Source organism: Salmo salar, chromosome 02, assembly GCF_965601325.2.
Source record: "Salmo salar chromosome 02, fSalSal1, whole genome shotgun sequence".
NCBI lineage: Eukaryota > Metazoa > Chordata > Actinopteri > Salmoniformes > Salmonidae > Salmo > Salmo salar.
The window spans coordinates 91,411,546-91,427,524 of NC_138292.1; the positions used below are offsets into that span (position 1 = coordinate 91,411,546).

Genomic DNA, 15,979 nt, shown 5'->3' on the forward strand with positions numbered 1-15,979 from the left:
ATTTTTGGGAAAAATATTTTATTCTATTTTTTATAAACTTTACCATAACCTAACCATTTTATTTCTCTCCGTCACCCACTTTACATGTGTAGATAATAAAGCATTTGACCTTTCCACTGCGTTAACAATGGAGGATTGGTTGATTTCCAGTTTAAGTATTTAAGATGATTGACGAGAACAGTATCATCCAACCATCGGGTAACTTGTTTCATGCGCATCAAAGGTGAGGGTGAATATCAGATGTTCACTGCTTGTATTGATGAAGGAGTGGAATCGATGAAGTTCCTCTGCTGTCCCCTGGAATAGATGGAACACGTTATCAGTGAAGCCTTTTTCAGAGCCTGGTGAGGTGCTAGAATGGATTGTTAGGACTGACAATCACATTCTTCTCTAACAACCCCACATACAGATTGGCATAATTTAGGGTGACCAAATTTTAGTTTTCAAAAAAGAGGACTTGTCCGGGAAAAAGAGGACGTATGGTCACCCTACTGTAAATGCAATATATTTGGAAAAAATCCCATTATTTTCCAGTGTTTCTTTGATGTATTGCGCGATCGTATCAGCTGTCTCATTTGGAGTGTTTTTAACTTCGACTAATTTACTTTGCACGCCACCATTCTTCCAATCAAAATACTGAATAAGCAGAGGGAATATTTTCACAGCACCGTGATTGCTCCCATCAGTAGAAACACCACAGTAAGGTATGTCTTCTAGTGCTTTCTGAGCTATGTCGACAGAATGTGGTGCTATCACAGCGTTAACAATTGCTTCGGTCTTAGTACGAGCGCTTGAAAAAGGTCAAAGCAATGCAAAACCCCAAAAACGCACACAAAGCATGGCGACTGTAGGAAGCAAAAGCCGAATCCCGGATACTTTGGGCGATTTAGAAATGCCGGCCGGACGCATTTTTTTAGGTCCAAAAGAGGACATGTCCGGGAAAAAGAGGACGTATGGTCACCCTAGATAATTAGATGCTATTTTTAAACTACAATGACCATAATGCACTGCGTGCCTACTTGTCTTGTCTGTGTTTATTTTACACCTGCTATGAAAAAGAGACAGAAGAATGCACGATGGTCAATGCTATCTGGGATCCTTGGGACATCCCTATCCTAAACCCTAACCTTAACCATTTTAAATGTCAACTTCAATGGGCTGTGGACGTCCCAAGGATGTATCTCTACCTGAAAATACATGATCTAAGTGATTGATAGTTGGTATTCAGCAGTCATAAAGCCTTATTTACTTTAATGAACTACTAAAATAGCGATTTTGTCAGACAGCAGCTCTACACTTTATTGACTGACTGATCCATCCATTCATCCTTCCATCCCTCCTCAGCCTTCCTCTCCTCTGAAGACCCAGTGAGGGTGGAGCTCAGTCAGAGAGCTGTTGAGGGACTGGTTAGGAAGAACACTTCTACAGCCAGAGAGGTGAGAGGTCACACATGGTTTAGATGGTAAATATTTATGTCCCTATTGTGGTTCATCACGTCAGCTAAAGGGAATATGTTCCATCATTATGTTTATTTACATTAGTGCAAATTGTCCACTGATATTGGTGTAATTTCTCAACCCTTTGGGCTGTGTGAAAGTTAATTTCCCCTCAGACACACACATTTGTTCTTTGATATTATGAAGGTCATTTGTGTAAAATGTACTTTTCCCCACTCATTCACCCCATCTCTTTACATTGCTTATGCATCTTCAGTGGCCAGACTCAAATTCCGAACACAATGCCCATCCTGACAGATCTAAACCTAATGCAGCTTGGAGTGATCAGATGACAGAAGTCACATTTAGGTGCCAGGTGTAACTGAGGCCATAGATGCTCCATATCCATTACTTTGAGTGTTATATATAATATGACTAAATGTGTTTCTGTGTTGCAGGGACACTCAAGAAATGGAACAGCAAGGCCACAGAACATGACATAATCAGAGCTGTGGGAGACCACCTCAAGCCCCTGGTAGCCGGGGGTGGTGTTTACCACTCCACCACGCCTTCAGCAGGCTGGAAAAGTGGGATTGATCTGGTTGATCCATTTGTTTGTTTTGGTTTGCAGTAGTTGAATCCTTTGACATATTGAATTAAACATTTATCTTCAACAAATGCACTGGGTTGGTTGAAAAGTGATACTAAATGTACATACCAGCACTATTTTGACATAGTGGGAGAGATACTGAATTTATACTTTTTTCATAATAAGATGGACCAAGATACGTATTGGTTTTGCAAGAGTCTGTTGATTGTCAGTCATTGGGTTAATTTATTTTGCAATATGTTCAAATCAAGCTTTATTTATACAGCACATTTCAGACATGGATGCTTCACAGGAAAAAAAATAAAACTAAACAGAAATATTTACCACAACAAACATAAGATTAACAACTGAAAGACGAAGGAAAATCCATTGATTAAAATATTAATTGGATGCAACATCCAACCCATAATATAAGCATGTTTTTAGGAGGGGCTCTGAAAGAAACTATGGGGGTGTCCACTGAAAGTTGACTAGTAACAACAACTGGGACATAAAAGACACCCACCATGAGACCCACTAAATCTGCCCAAGAAGAGACAAACAAAAGAAAAAACCCCACCAAACTTAAAGACAGGAAGCAAACCAAAAAGGTGGAGCAACTAAAGGTGTTGACTCTCCACATGTATCAAGACAACTGGAGCACTGGGCCAGGCACTCTTAAATAGAACCTGGACCAGCTCAGGTGAAACACCTTCCCACTAACGAGATGGACAAGCCAGCACAGGTGTAACACATACTGACTAACGAGGTGACACCAATCAGTGCGTCCTACGTGCTAACGAGCTATACCTGCTAACGAGCTAGACGTGCTAACGAGCTATACCTGCTAAAGTCCAACCTCAAAACATAAATGGAAAAACCAAAGCCTGTAACACCTTCCCCCTTAAGATAACAAATATATCCTATATTTTTGTTGGAAAAGTTTGCTCACCACCAACAGAAAACAACTTCCATTTCACATTATAATCAACTACAATGATTCACCTTCACCAATATAAACATGGTGTCTACTGGATGTCAACAATTAAAAACAAGAAAAAAACAGGTATTTCTAAATAATAATATACAGTAGTATTATTTGTTTCTCTTTCTTTCTATAGAATCCTAAATCCCACTAGCTTCTAGAACACTCGTCTTCCTAAAACTCACTAGATTCTAGAACTCTCCTCTTTCTAAATCCCACTAGCTTCTAGAACTCTCGTCTTCCTAAAACTCACTAGCTTCTAGAACTCTCGTCTCCTTGGAACGAGCCCAAACAAAACTCATCTCCAATACGGAAAAACGTGCAGTCAAAATAAATAAAGATCCATAGCAACGCAATAGCTAAACGCAAAACACAAATCTTATATCCATTAGGGGGGAAATCAGGTTGAACCTGCTCCTGAAACTAACACAACAAAACAAAAAACACATGGAAATGGAGATATCTTTTACCTCACTGGTTAGAGGACAACCTGCAGAAGACAGTCAGCTACATTTTGGAGTGATGCATTTAAATTTAAGGGTCCCTAAACAGAGGAACACAACACTTATTTGTCATCACTCATCGATATCATGTTGAAATCAATTGTGCAAGAGGAGGGAGATGAGGTTGCACATCCTGTTAAAACTAACAGCTCAAAAACCACACGGAATCTGGGAATAATGTGTACATCCCTGGTTAGAGGACAATTTGTAGAAAACAGCCAGATACATTTTGATTCAAGTGCGTAACCAACATGGTAAGTGTAACACAACTCTTTTTTTGATAGTCACTTTTTATTAAATCTCATAAATAGTGCTCTTCCATTTCAGAGCCTGGATTTTCCCCCTGAGGCTAATATCCATATCATGTTGAAATCAATAGAACAGGGGACAAACGTTTAGGGTTCTACATTGTGACACTATTAAAATACTCCTACTACAATGTTAAAACATTCTACATTGTGACATTATATCATTGATATCATGAAACAACTCATTCATGTATTTTCTGATGTTTGATCAGATGTCTTTTACCGGAGAATCTCTTGTCACACTGATCACAGCTATAAGGTTTCTCTCCTGTGTGTGTTCTCTGGTGTCGAGTCAGACAGCCAGATGTAGTAAAACTCTTCCCACATTGACCACACCTATAAGGTTTCTCTCCTGTGTGTCTTCTCTGGTGTCGAGTCAGAGAGCCAGATGCAGCAAAACTCTTCCCACATTGATCACAGCTATAAGGTTTCTCTCCTGTGTGTATTCTCTGGTGTAGAGTCAGAGAGCAAGATGTAGTAAAACTCCTCCCACATTGATCACAGCTATAAGATTTCACTCCTGTGTGTATTCTCTGGTGTCGAGTCAGATGGCCAGATGTTGTAAAACGTTTCCCACATTGAGTACAGCTAAAAGGTTTCTCTCTTGTGTGTATTCTCTGGTGTGATATGAGGCTGGTTGACCGAGTAAAACTCTTCCCACATTGACCACAGCTAAAATATTTCTTTCCTGTGTGGATTTTCTGATGAATTTTAATGCCTGATGAAGAGGTGAATCTCTTCCCACATTGATCACAGCTATAAGATTTCTCTCCTGTGTGGATTCTCTGATGAATTTTAATGCCTGATGAGGTGAATCTCTTCCCACAGTCAGAGCAGCAGTGAGTTCTCTTCCCTGTGGATCTGTGCAGGTGTTTCTTGAGGTGTTTTGATCTGGAGAGACTCTTCTCTGCCTCGTCAGCATCATGAGGTTGTTGAGGATCCCGAGAGGATCCACGATAGTCCCGTATCTCTCCTGTGTGAACAACAAAGTCAGACAGATGGTTAAAGGCCCACAACAGCAGTAATCCCTATAAAAGGATGATGCCAACACTGTAGCCATAATGTTGTACAACAATTGACGTCTGTAATGTCATGTTAAAACTGTTGGACAAATGTCTTAAAATGATCAAGAATAGTCATATTTTGTCTTGTTTTCACATTAGTAGTGAAATCGATGATTGTAGGCTAGAAATAAGTTGCTGAAACACTAAGCAGTGTGCCAGACGACATTTGGTCTCCAATATAGGCCCCTTTCTGTGTTTAATAAAATTGCGGCACGAGGGCGATGCACATGCAATTTGGTTGTAGAAACTCCTCCCTGCTAATAAGGAAACCGATAGTTATGGATGTAGTATATCTGGTAATGAGGAAACCACTAGTTATGGATGTAGTATATCTGGTAATGAGGAAAACACTAGTTATGGATGCAGTATATCTGGTAATGAGGAAACCACTAGTTACGGATGTACTATATCTGCCTGGAGCAAAAATGGTGAGAAAAGATTTTAGTTTTTCACAATGTATTCTGAATGTGAATGGGGAAAAACTCAGGGGAGTAACCTCCATTTCCAGGTTGCTTATGAGTACATTTCACACTACTTTGGATTATAATTGTAAGGCTCGTTTGAATGTTCTGTTTAATATAATGGTTGTGTCATCATCGCAAATCAACCGCTTTATACTTAAAAAACACTTCAAACAATAAAATGCTCTTTGGCTAGCTTTTCCATCAGCCTGACAATGAGGGGTTGTACACTAAGTGTTTCCCAAATTGGCCCATAACTTCACCTAACAATAACATAGACCTACTGTAGTACCCAAACCTCACAAATGTCGTGATGTTTGTCATTTGACTGGCATTCAGAAAATGATTTCCTGGATCAGCTGATGATAGTTGAACATGTGATTATTATTCACCTTTATTTAACCAGGTGGCCAGTTGAGAACAAGTTCTCATTTACAACTGCGACCTGGCCAAGATAAAGCAAAGCAGTGCGACACATACAACAACACATAGTTAGAAATACTGGTGTGAGCAAGAAAAGTAAATAAAAACATGGGGATGAGGTAGGCAGTTGGATGGGCTATTTACAGATGGGCTGTGTACAGCTGCAGCGATCGGTAAGCTGCTCAGATAGCTGATGCTTAAAGTTAGTGAGGGAGATATAAGTCTCCAACTTCAGTGATTTTTGCAATTCGTTCCAGTCACTGGCAGCAGAGAACTGGAAGAAAAGGTGGCCAAAGTAGGTGTTGGTTTTGGGGATGACCAGTGAGATATACCTTCTGGAGTGCATGCTATGGGTGGGTGTTGCTATGGTGACTAATGAGCTGAGTTAAGGCGGCCTAGCAAAGACTTATAAATGACCTGGAGCCAGTGGGTTTGGCGACGAATATGTAGCGAGGGCCAGCCGACAAGAGCATACAGGTCGCAGTGGTGGGTGGTACATGGGGCTTTGGTGACAAAACGGATGGCACTGTGATAGACTGCATCCAGTTTGCTGGAGTAGAGTGTTGGAGGCTATTTTGAAAATGACATCGCCGAAGTCAAGGATCTATAAGATAGTCAGTTTTACGAGGGTATGTTTGGCAGCGTGAGTGAAGGAGGCTTTGTTTGCGAAATAGGAAGCCGATTCTAGATTTAATTTTGGATTGGAGATGATTAATATTAGTCTGGAAGGAGAGTTTACTGTGTAGCCAGACACCTAGGTATTTATAGTTGTCCACAAATTTGTCCACATATTCTAAGTCAGAAACGTCCAGAGTAGCGATGCTGGACGGGAGGGTAGTGATCGGTTGAAGAGCATACATTTAGTTTTACTAGTGTTTAAGAGCAGTTGGAGGCCACGGGTGGAGTGTTGTATGGCATTGAAGCTCGTTTGGAGGTTTGTTAACACAGTGTCCAAAGAAGGGCCAGATGTATACAGAATGGTGTAGTCTGCGTAGAGGTGGATCAAGGAATCACCCGCAGCAAGAGCAACATCGTTGAACAGAGAAAAGAGTCGGTCCGAGAATTGAACCCTGTGGTACCTCCATAGAGACTGCCAGAGGTTCGGACAACAGGCCCTCCGATTTGACACACTGAACTCTGAGAAGTAGTTGGTGAACCAGGCGAGTCAGTCATTTGAGAAACCAAGTCTGCCGATAAGAATACGGTGATTGACAAAGTCGAAAGCCTTAAACAGATTGATGAAGACGGCTCCACAGTACTGTCTTTTATCGATGGCGGTTATGATATCATTTAGTACCTTGAGCGTGGCTGAGGTGCACCCGTGACCAGCTCGGAAACTGGATTGCACAGCGGAGAAGGTACGGTGGGATTCAAAATGGTCAGCGATCTGTTAACTTAGAAAGGCAGGGCAGGATGGATATAGGTCTGTAACAGTTTGGGTCTAGAGTGTCACCTCCTTTGAAGAGGGGGATGACCGCGGAAGCGTTCCAATCTTTAGGAATCTCAGACGATACGAAAGAGAGGTTGAACAGACTAGTAATAGGGGTTGCCACAATGGCGGCGGATAATTTTAGAAAGAGAGGGTCCAGGTTTTGCAACTCTTTCAGAACATCAGCTATCTGGATTTGGGTGAAGGAGAAGCTGGAGAGGTTTGGGCAAGTAGCTGCGGGGGGTGGTGAGCTGTTGGCCGGGGTTGGGGTTGCCAGGAGAAAAGCATGGCCAGCTGTAGAGAAATGCTTATTGAAATTCTCGATTATCATGGATTTATCGGTCGTGACAGTGTTTCCTAGCCTCAGTGCAGTGGGCAGCTGGGATGAGGTGCTCTTATTCTCCATGGACTTTACAGTGTCCCAAAACTTTTTGGAGTTAGAGCTACAGGATGCAAACTTCTGTTTGAAAAAGCTAGCTTTTGCTTTCCTAACTGACTGTGTGTATTGGTTCTTGACTTCTCTGAAAAGTTGCATATCGCTCGGACTATTCGATGTTAGTGCAGTCCACCACAGGATGTTTTTGTGTTGGTCGAGGGCAGTCAGGTCTGGAGTGAACCAAGGGCTACATCTGTTCTTAGTTCTACATTTTTTGAAAGGGGCATGCTTATTTAAGATGGTGAGGAAATTACTTTTAAAGAACGACCAGGCATCCTCGACTGACGGGATGAGGTCAATATCCTTCCAGGATACCTGGGCCAGGTCGATTAGAAAGGCCTGCTCGCAGAAGTGTTTTAGGGAGCGTTTGACAGTGATGAGGGGTGGTCATTTGATCGCGGACCCATAGCGGTTGCATGCAATGAGGCAGTGATCGCTGCGATCCTGATTGAAAACAGCAGAGGTGTATTTGGAGAGAAGTTGGTCAGGATAATATCTATGAGGGTGCCCATGTTTACGGATTTAGGGTTGTACCTGGTAGGTTCCTTGATAATTTGTGAGAGATTGAGGGCATCTAGCTTAGATTGTAGGACTGCTGGGGTGTTAAGCATATCCCAGTTTAGGTTACCTAACAGAACGAACTCTGAAGATAGATGGAAGGCAATCAATTCACATATGGTGTCCAGGGCACAGCTGGGAGCTGAGGGGGGTCTATAACAGGTGGCAACAGTGAGAGACTTCTTTCTGGAGAGATTCATTTTTAAAATTAGAAGCTCAAACTGTTTGGGCATGGACCTGGAAAGTATGACAGAACTTTGCAAGCTATCTCTGCAGTAGATTGCAACTCCTCCCCCTTTGGCAGTTCTATCTTGACGGAAAATATTGTAGTTGGGTATGGAAATCTCTGAATTTTTGGTGGCCTTCTAAGCCAGGATTCAGACACGGCAAGGACATCAGGGTTGGCGGAGTGTGCTAAAGCATTGAGTAAAACAAACTTAGGGAGGAGGCTTCTGATGTCAACATGCATGAAACCAAGGCTTTTTCGATTACATTAGTCAACAAATGAGAGTGCCTGGGGACATGCAGGGCCTGGGTTAACCTCCACATCACCAGAGGAACAGAGGAGGAGTAGGATGAGGGTACGGCTAAAGTCTATCAAAACTGGTCGTCTTGTGTGTTGGGGACAGAGAATAAAAGGAGCAGATTTCTGGGTGTGGTAGAATAGATTCAGGGCATAATGTGCAGACAGGGTTATGGTGGGGTGCGGGTATAGTGGAGGTGATCCCAGAGGCACTGAGTGATGATAAGAGAGGTTGCATCTCTGAACATGCTGGTTATACTGGGTGAGGTCACCGCATGTGTGGGAGTGGGACAAAGGAGGTATCTAAGGCATGTACAGTGGGACTAGGGGCTCCGCAGTAAACTAAAACAATGATAACTATCCTAAATAACAGTATACAAGGTATATTGACATTTGAGAGAGACATAAAGCGAGGCATAAAGCAATCACAGGTGTTGATTGGGAGAGCTAGCTAAGACAACAACAGGTAAGACAACAGTTAATCAGCTAAGACAACAACAACAGGTAAAATGGCGATGAATGGGCAGAGAGGGTCGGTTAACTACACACAGGGCCTGAGTTCGGGGCTAGGGCCGACAGATAAACAAAGGTAAACAAAGTGGAGTACCGTGATAAATAAACAGTCCAGCAGGCATCAGCTATGTAGCTAAATGATCATAGGGTCCAGTGTACAGCAATAGATTAAACAGGGAAGCCGCGGGATAGTCGTTGCTATGCTAGCAAGCGGGAGACACGGCGTTTAAAGTTAGCAGGCCGGGGTAAGTAGAAGCATCTGCTCCGACGTCCGGCAAAGGCCGGTTGAAGGCACAGCGGATGGAATTACGTCTGCGGACCAGTCGCGGTGGTACGGCAGGGCGCCGTGTCGATGAAGGGACAGGGCCAAATGGTGAAAGAGGTATTGTAGTTGTGGTAAATTTGTTTGCAAGCCGGGAGATGCGCCTGGCTCAGGGCTAGCTTTTGGGGCTGGGTCACTCAGTGGCAGCTAGCTAGCTGTGATGATCAGGGATAATGTTCCAGGGTTTACGGCAGGAATCTGGCGTTGTAGTGGAGAAAAACAGTCCGAGGCTGGCAGGTATTATCCAGGCTAAAAGCGGCTGGTGCCTGAGCAGAGGGTAAAGGCCGCTAGCAGTGGCTAACAATGACTAAATAGCTAGTAGCTAATTAGCTGGTTAGCCTCTAATGAATGTTTTGGCTATATTTAAAAGAAAAATAGCGGATCCGTGTCACATTGAGATTAACATCGGGTTACCGGAAGGTATATTTAATTTAAAAATAGTAAAAGAGATTGAAAGTAAATTGGAATATATACAAAAAAAGACGAAAAAGAAAACGAGAGGATGACAAACCACGTATGCACTCCTACGCCATCTTGGGGGGAAAAAACTAACTAAACTAAGTGTTTGCCAAATTGGCTCATAACTTCACCTAACAATAACATAGACCTACTGTAGGACCCATAACTTCACCTAATAACAACATAGACCTACTGTAGGACCCAAAACTTTACCTAATAACAACATAGACCTACTGTAGGACCCATAACTTCACCTAATAACAACATAGACCTACTGTAGGACCCATAACATCACCTAACAACAACATAGACCTACTGTAGGACCCATAACTTCACCTAACAACAACATAGACCTACTGTAGGACCCATAACTTAACCTAACAATAACATAGACCTACTGTAGGACCCATAACTTCACCTACTAACAACATAGACCTACTGTAGGACCCATAACTTCACCTAATAACAGCATAGACCTACTGTAGGACCCTGTAGATGTTATGTCCCTGTTTTGCTACTGCTGTATCAAAGGAATTATCTAAGTGAGTTTCAGAGATGAACAGTACAGTGCATTCCAAATTCAATAGGCAGGCAAGTAAACAAAAACGTTTTCAAATAAAAACTATTCCAGAAAATGTCAGGGCGTATATAACTCCCATCCAAGAGACTGTCGACCAATCGCGTTCACATTGTCATGCTGTGACACGCAGTTCCTAAACTAATTCTCACGAAATCCCTTTTTAAAGTCAGGGTATGAGTCGAGAAACATGCCTATTTTCCTTGAATGTGTCGCAATTGAGAATCGATTCACATTTAGATGGAATAATTGAATATTTTAACTGCCAGAGCCAGTCTACCTCTGAAAATAACATACAGTCCTTGGACCTTGAGGAGTAACGGGGGCAGCAATCAGCAGTAGAAACAATAACAAAACGTACCCCGGTTCGGCAAAAAGCTAAAGGATGGGGCTGGAGAAATGCAACCATCCATGATATCAACATTCTAGTTTTAACCATGTTTTGAGGATATACAGTGTTTGTTTATATTTACTGACAAACATTTGAGTTAAAAAAAGCCTATATTTTGGGTTCTGATGGGGTATGACAGTTGAACTAATCTCATGAGGCATTTATAAATGATTTCTTCAAGAAACAATGGGTACATATCATTAATGTATAAGTCCCAAAATGGATGTAACAACTGCTGATTGCCCCTTTTAAGAGAACATATTGGGCTAATCTAATAGGAGATATTGAGGACTACAGTATTTCAGGCAGTCATTGGATGCATTTGATCAATTGTTAACGTTTTGTTGATGGTCCACTCTTGATGTTCTACACGTTACAGTGTAGCTTCAGCCATTCCTACAGAACAACATTAAAGTGTAGAACCCCTTTACTGCATATTGGTTCAACGACTGCAGAGACGGTACTTACTGGTGTTAAACAGATCTCCAACCTCCTCTTCTTCCTCCAATGTGACAGTCATCTCCCCCTCCTCTTTCACTCCAAAAACGACAGCCTCCTCTTTCTCTGCCGCCTCTTCTTTTACTGTAACATCCTCCTCCTCTTTCACTCTGAACGCGTCTTCCTCTTCTTTCACTGTAACGTCTTTCTCTTCTTCTTTCACGGTAACAGCTTCACCCTCTACTTGTTTTTGTATTGTAACATCTTTCTCCTCCTCCTCCTCTTTCACTAGAGCTTCTTTCTCCGTCCAGCAGACATTTTCTTTAGCAGGAGGAGAGTAGTTTAGTGAACTCATGGTCGGGGATGTTAGCTAGCTAGCATTAGCGACTAGCCTAGCTCTAAGCTAACTTAGCAAACCAGCTAGCTGACAAACAACGTAAATATATAATTAAATGGGCCAACAAGTACATACGACAGAAGTGTGTTTTAAACACAGCGACTAATATACACCAAACCAGTGTAAAGAGCGTGAATGTTGTAGCTATGTTTGCTAGAAAGCTACCGAGGTGTCTGACTAGCTGTTGTTGTTGAAGGAGCGTCCGTCCACTAGATTATACGTCACACTGGCAGAATCGCCTGAACCTAAAAGACGCACATCGCCATCTGCTGACTGGAGGGGGCAACGCAGTTGAGGAACCAAATGTTTATTTTTCATTTATTTCATAAACGTTAAATATTATACCAAGTCATTCAAAGAGAAGCATGTGTTGATTGATTCGTGTTTAATGAGTGAGAATTTAAAACAAACTTTACACCCACTACATATTTGCATTGAACCATACTTCTGACATAGATCATTTTGACCCCAGAGGCATATCTTTGATCATAGTCAAATTGTGGTTTATTCAATTCTACCAATTTTTCATGACTTTGTCAATCAACTTGTTCTTAATAAATTTAAATCATGGTTTAGTGTTTCTGTATCAAAATGGACTTATAACAAATTCAAATCCTTTGGAGTCATTTTGACCCCAGCCAAAAGCACCTTTGATAAATAGGACGTTTATTTGAAATCAAAATCAAATCACATTTTATTGGTCACATACACATGTTTAGCAGATGGTATTGCGGGTGAATTGAAATGCTTGTGTATCTAGCTCCGACAGTGCAGTAATAACTAACAAGTAATATCTAACAATTTCACAACATAGACCCAATACACACACATCTAAGTATTTGAATCTAGGTTTCTCTGTAGACATGATCCATCCCACCAGAGGGTGGAGGGGCTCCTGTATCAGTGGTTTTGATCAGATAGACACCTGCAGACACACAGTATAGTGCCTCCCATGTACTCTCCTAAGATTGGACTTTTCTATACCACGTATCTCATGACTGTGTACAAAACTGCCAGCGGTAGAAAACTCTGCCAGTGGTAGAAAACTCTGCCAGTGGTATACAGGGCATTCGTTAAGTATTCAGACCCCTTCACTTTTTCCACACTTTTTAAAGTTACAGCCTTATTCTAAAATTGAATAATTTTCCCCCCTCATCAATCTACACGCAATACCTCATAATGACAAACCAAAAACTTTTTTATTTTTAAACATTTTTGCAAATGTATTTACTTAAGTATTCAGACCCTTTGCTCAGATGCATCCTGTTTCCATTGATCATCCTTTAGATGTTTCTACAACTTGATTGGAGTCCACTTGTGGTAAATTCAATTGATTAGACATGATTTGGAAAGGCACACACCTGTCTATATAAGGTCCCACAGTTTACAGTGCATGTCAGAGCAAAAACCAAGCCATGAGGTCAAGGAATTGTCCATATAGCTCTGAGACAGGATAGTGTCGAGGCACAGATCTGGGGAAAGGAAGCAAAAAATATCTTCAGCATTGAAGGTCCCCTTGAACACAGTGGCCTCCATCATTCTTAAATGGAAGAAGTTTGGAACCACCAAGACTCTTCCTAGAGCTGGACACCCAGCCAAACTGAGAAATTGGGGGAGAAGGGCCTTGGTCAGGGAGGTGAACAAGAACCCGATGTTCACTCTGACAGAGCTCCAGAGTTCCTCTGTGGAGATGGGAGAACCTTCCAGAAGGACAACCATCTCTGCAGCACTCCACCAATCAGGCCTTAATGTAGCAATGATTAAATTGGTAAAAATGTATTTCAATGGACAATTCAGTGAACTGTTCTGTGAAAGGTGTTGGCTAGAGATTACATGCAGGAGCTTGCAGGGATTTGTAGTCTTGCATGTCGTCTACTTTGATGCCAATTAGCATTTTCGAATCCGAGAGTAAAGAGAGACAAAAATATTGATACAAGTATTTGTATTTATTATGTATCCCCATTAGTTCCTGCCAAGGCAGCAGCTACTCTTCCTGGGGTTTATTATGGATCCCCATTAGTTCCTGTCAAGGCAGAAGCTACTCTTCCTGGGGTTTATTATGGATCCCCATTAGTTCCTGTCAAGGCAGCAGCTACTCTTCCTGGGGTTTATTATGGATCCCCATTATTTCCTGTCAAGGCAGCAGCTACTCTTCCTAGGGTTTATTATGGATCCCCATTAGTTCCTGTCAAGTAAGAAGTAAGATCAGGGAGCGTGCCAGCCTGCCTGAACCACCCCTTTCAAGCAAAAGGTATAAATGATGGGTTATGAACTAACAGGTATAAATGATGGGTTATGAATTAACAGGTATAAATGATGGGTTATGAATTAACAGGTATAAGTGATGGGTTATGAATTAACAGGTATAAATTATGGGTTATGAATTAACAGGTATAGGTGATGGGTTATGAACTAACAGCTATAAATGATGGGTTATGAATTAACAGGTATAAACGATGGGTTATGAATTAACAGGTATAAATTATGGGTTATGAATTAACACATCCCCTGCGAGCCCAGGCATTTCAATACATTCAGGATTTCTTACGGTCCATGTGCAATGGATATGTTTATCTCTGTCTCTCTCTCCATCTCTTCTTTAACAAGCAGCCATGTTGTTGTCATTCCGTTAGGGACCTGTTTTCAGCATTTTCAGTCTCCAGTCAATAACCGGTGCACTGGAATTATCCCTCAACACCCTTTACACATGTACTGCACTGGAATTATCCCTCTACACATGTACTGCACTGGAATTATCTCTCTACACATGTACTGCACTGGAATTATCTCTCTACACATGTACTGTACTGGAATTATCCCTCAACACCCTTTACACATGTACTGCACTGGAATTATCTCTCTACACATGTACTGCACTGGAATTATCCCTCTACACATGTACTGTACTGGAATTATCCCTCTACACATGTACTGTACTGGAATTATCCCTCAACACCCTTTACACATGTACTGCACTGGAATTATCCCTCAACACCCTTTACACATGTACTGCACTGGAATGATCCTTTTACACATGTACTGTACTGGAATTATCCCTCAACACCCTTTACACATGTACTGCACTGGAATGATCCTTTTACACATGTACTGTAATGGAATTATCCCTCAACACCCTTTACACATGTACTGCACTGGAATTATCATTTTACACATGTACTGTAATGGAATTATCCCTCAACACCCTTTACATATGTACTGCACTGGAATTATCCCTCTACAGTTAGGAGCACTCCCTTTAAGAGTGTGCTCCTAATCTCAGCTCGTTACCTGTATAAAAGACACCTGGGAGCCAGAAATCTTTCTGATTGAGAGGGGGTCAAATACTTATTTCCCTCACTAAAATGCAAATAATTTTATAACATTTTTGACATGCATTTTTCTGGATATTTTTGTTGTTATTCTGTCTCTCACTGTTCAAATAAACCTACTATTAAAATTATAGACTGATCCTTTCTTTGTAAGTGGGATAATGTACAAAATCAGCAGGGGATCAAATACTTTTTTCCCCCACTGTACATCTACATGATGTATTGTTACACCATGTAGGAGCAGTATGGACCTAGTCTGTTCATTATATACATCTACATGATGTATTGTTACACCAAAAAAAGGGAAATTATATTATTTTATACTAATACAATTGCTCAGAGAAAGAGATTTAGTTTAACATGTAATTCTCAAAAGGCAGGGGTCTGAATTATTGCTACCCATGTTTTCAATACTCCAGCACTCTCCCCTTGGGAGGATAATGACACTGAAATGTTTTATGAGATTAGTGAACACATTGGGTGGTATCTTAGACCATTCCTCCATACAGAATCTCTCCAGGTCCTTGTTTTATTTAGTCTGTCTTATGGACTGCCCTGTTCAATTCAAACCACAGGTTTTCAATGGAGTTCAAGTCTGAAGACTGAGTTGGCCATAGACATTTTTTGATTTTGTGCCCAATTTACAGTTTCTTTGTTTTGCTGGAAGACCCACTTATGGCCAAGTTTCAGTCTCCTAGCAGAGAGATAACCAGGTTTTGGGCTAAAATATCCTGGTAGTGGGTAAAGTTTATTTATTTATTTTATACATTTTTGCTCATCTTTATCAAGGGTATTAACAACTAGGTGCTCATTTTGATATCATGTTTTTTGACTGAGT

The 15,979-nt window shown here is 41.4% G+C and overlaps 1 protein-coding gene across 1 annotated transcript; it reads right to left on the reverse strand.

The window, feature by feature from the left end:
- Window positions 1-2,251: 2,251 nt before the first annotated feature.
- Window positions 2,252-12,011, reverse strand: LOC145863029 (uncharacterized). The gene is made up of 2 exons (XM_082968174.1): window positions 11,446-12,011; window positions 2,252-4,794 (listed from the first exon to the last, which is right to left on the reverse strand). The coding sequence occupies exons 1-2, from the start codon at window positions 11,768-11,770 to the stop codon at window positions 4,004-4,006; spliced, it is 1,116 nt and encodes a 371-aa protein (XP_082824300.1). The 5' UTR covers window positions 11,771-12,011; the 3' UTR covers window positions 2,252-4,003.
- Window positions 12,012-15,979: the final 3,968 nt, after the last annotated feature.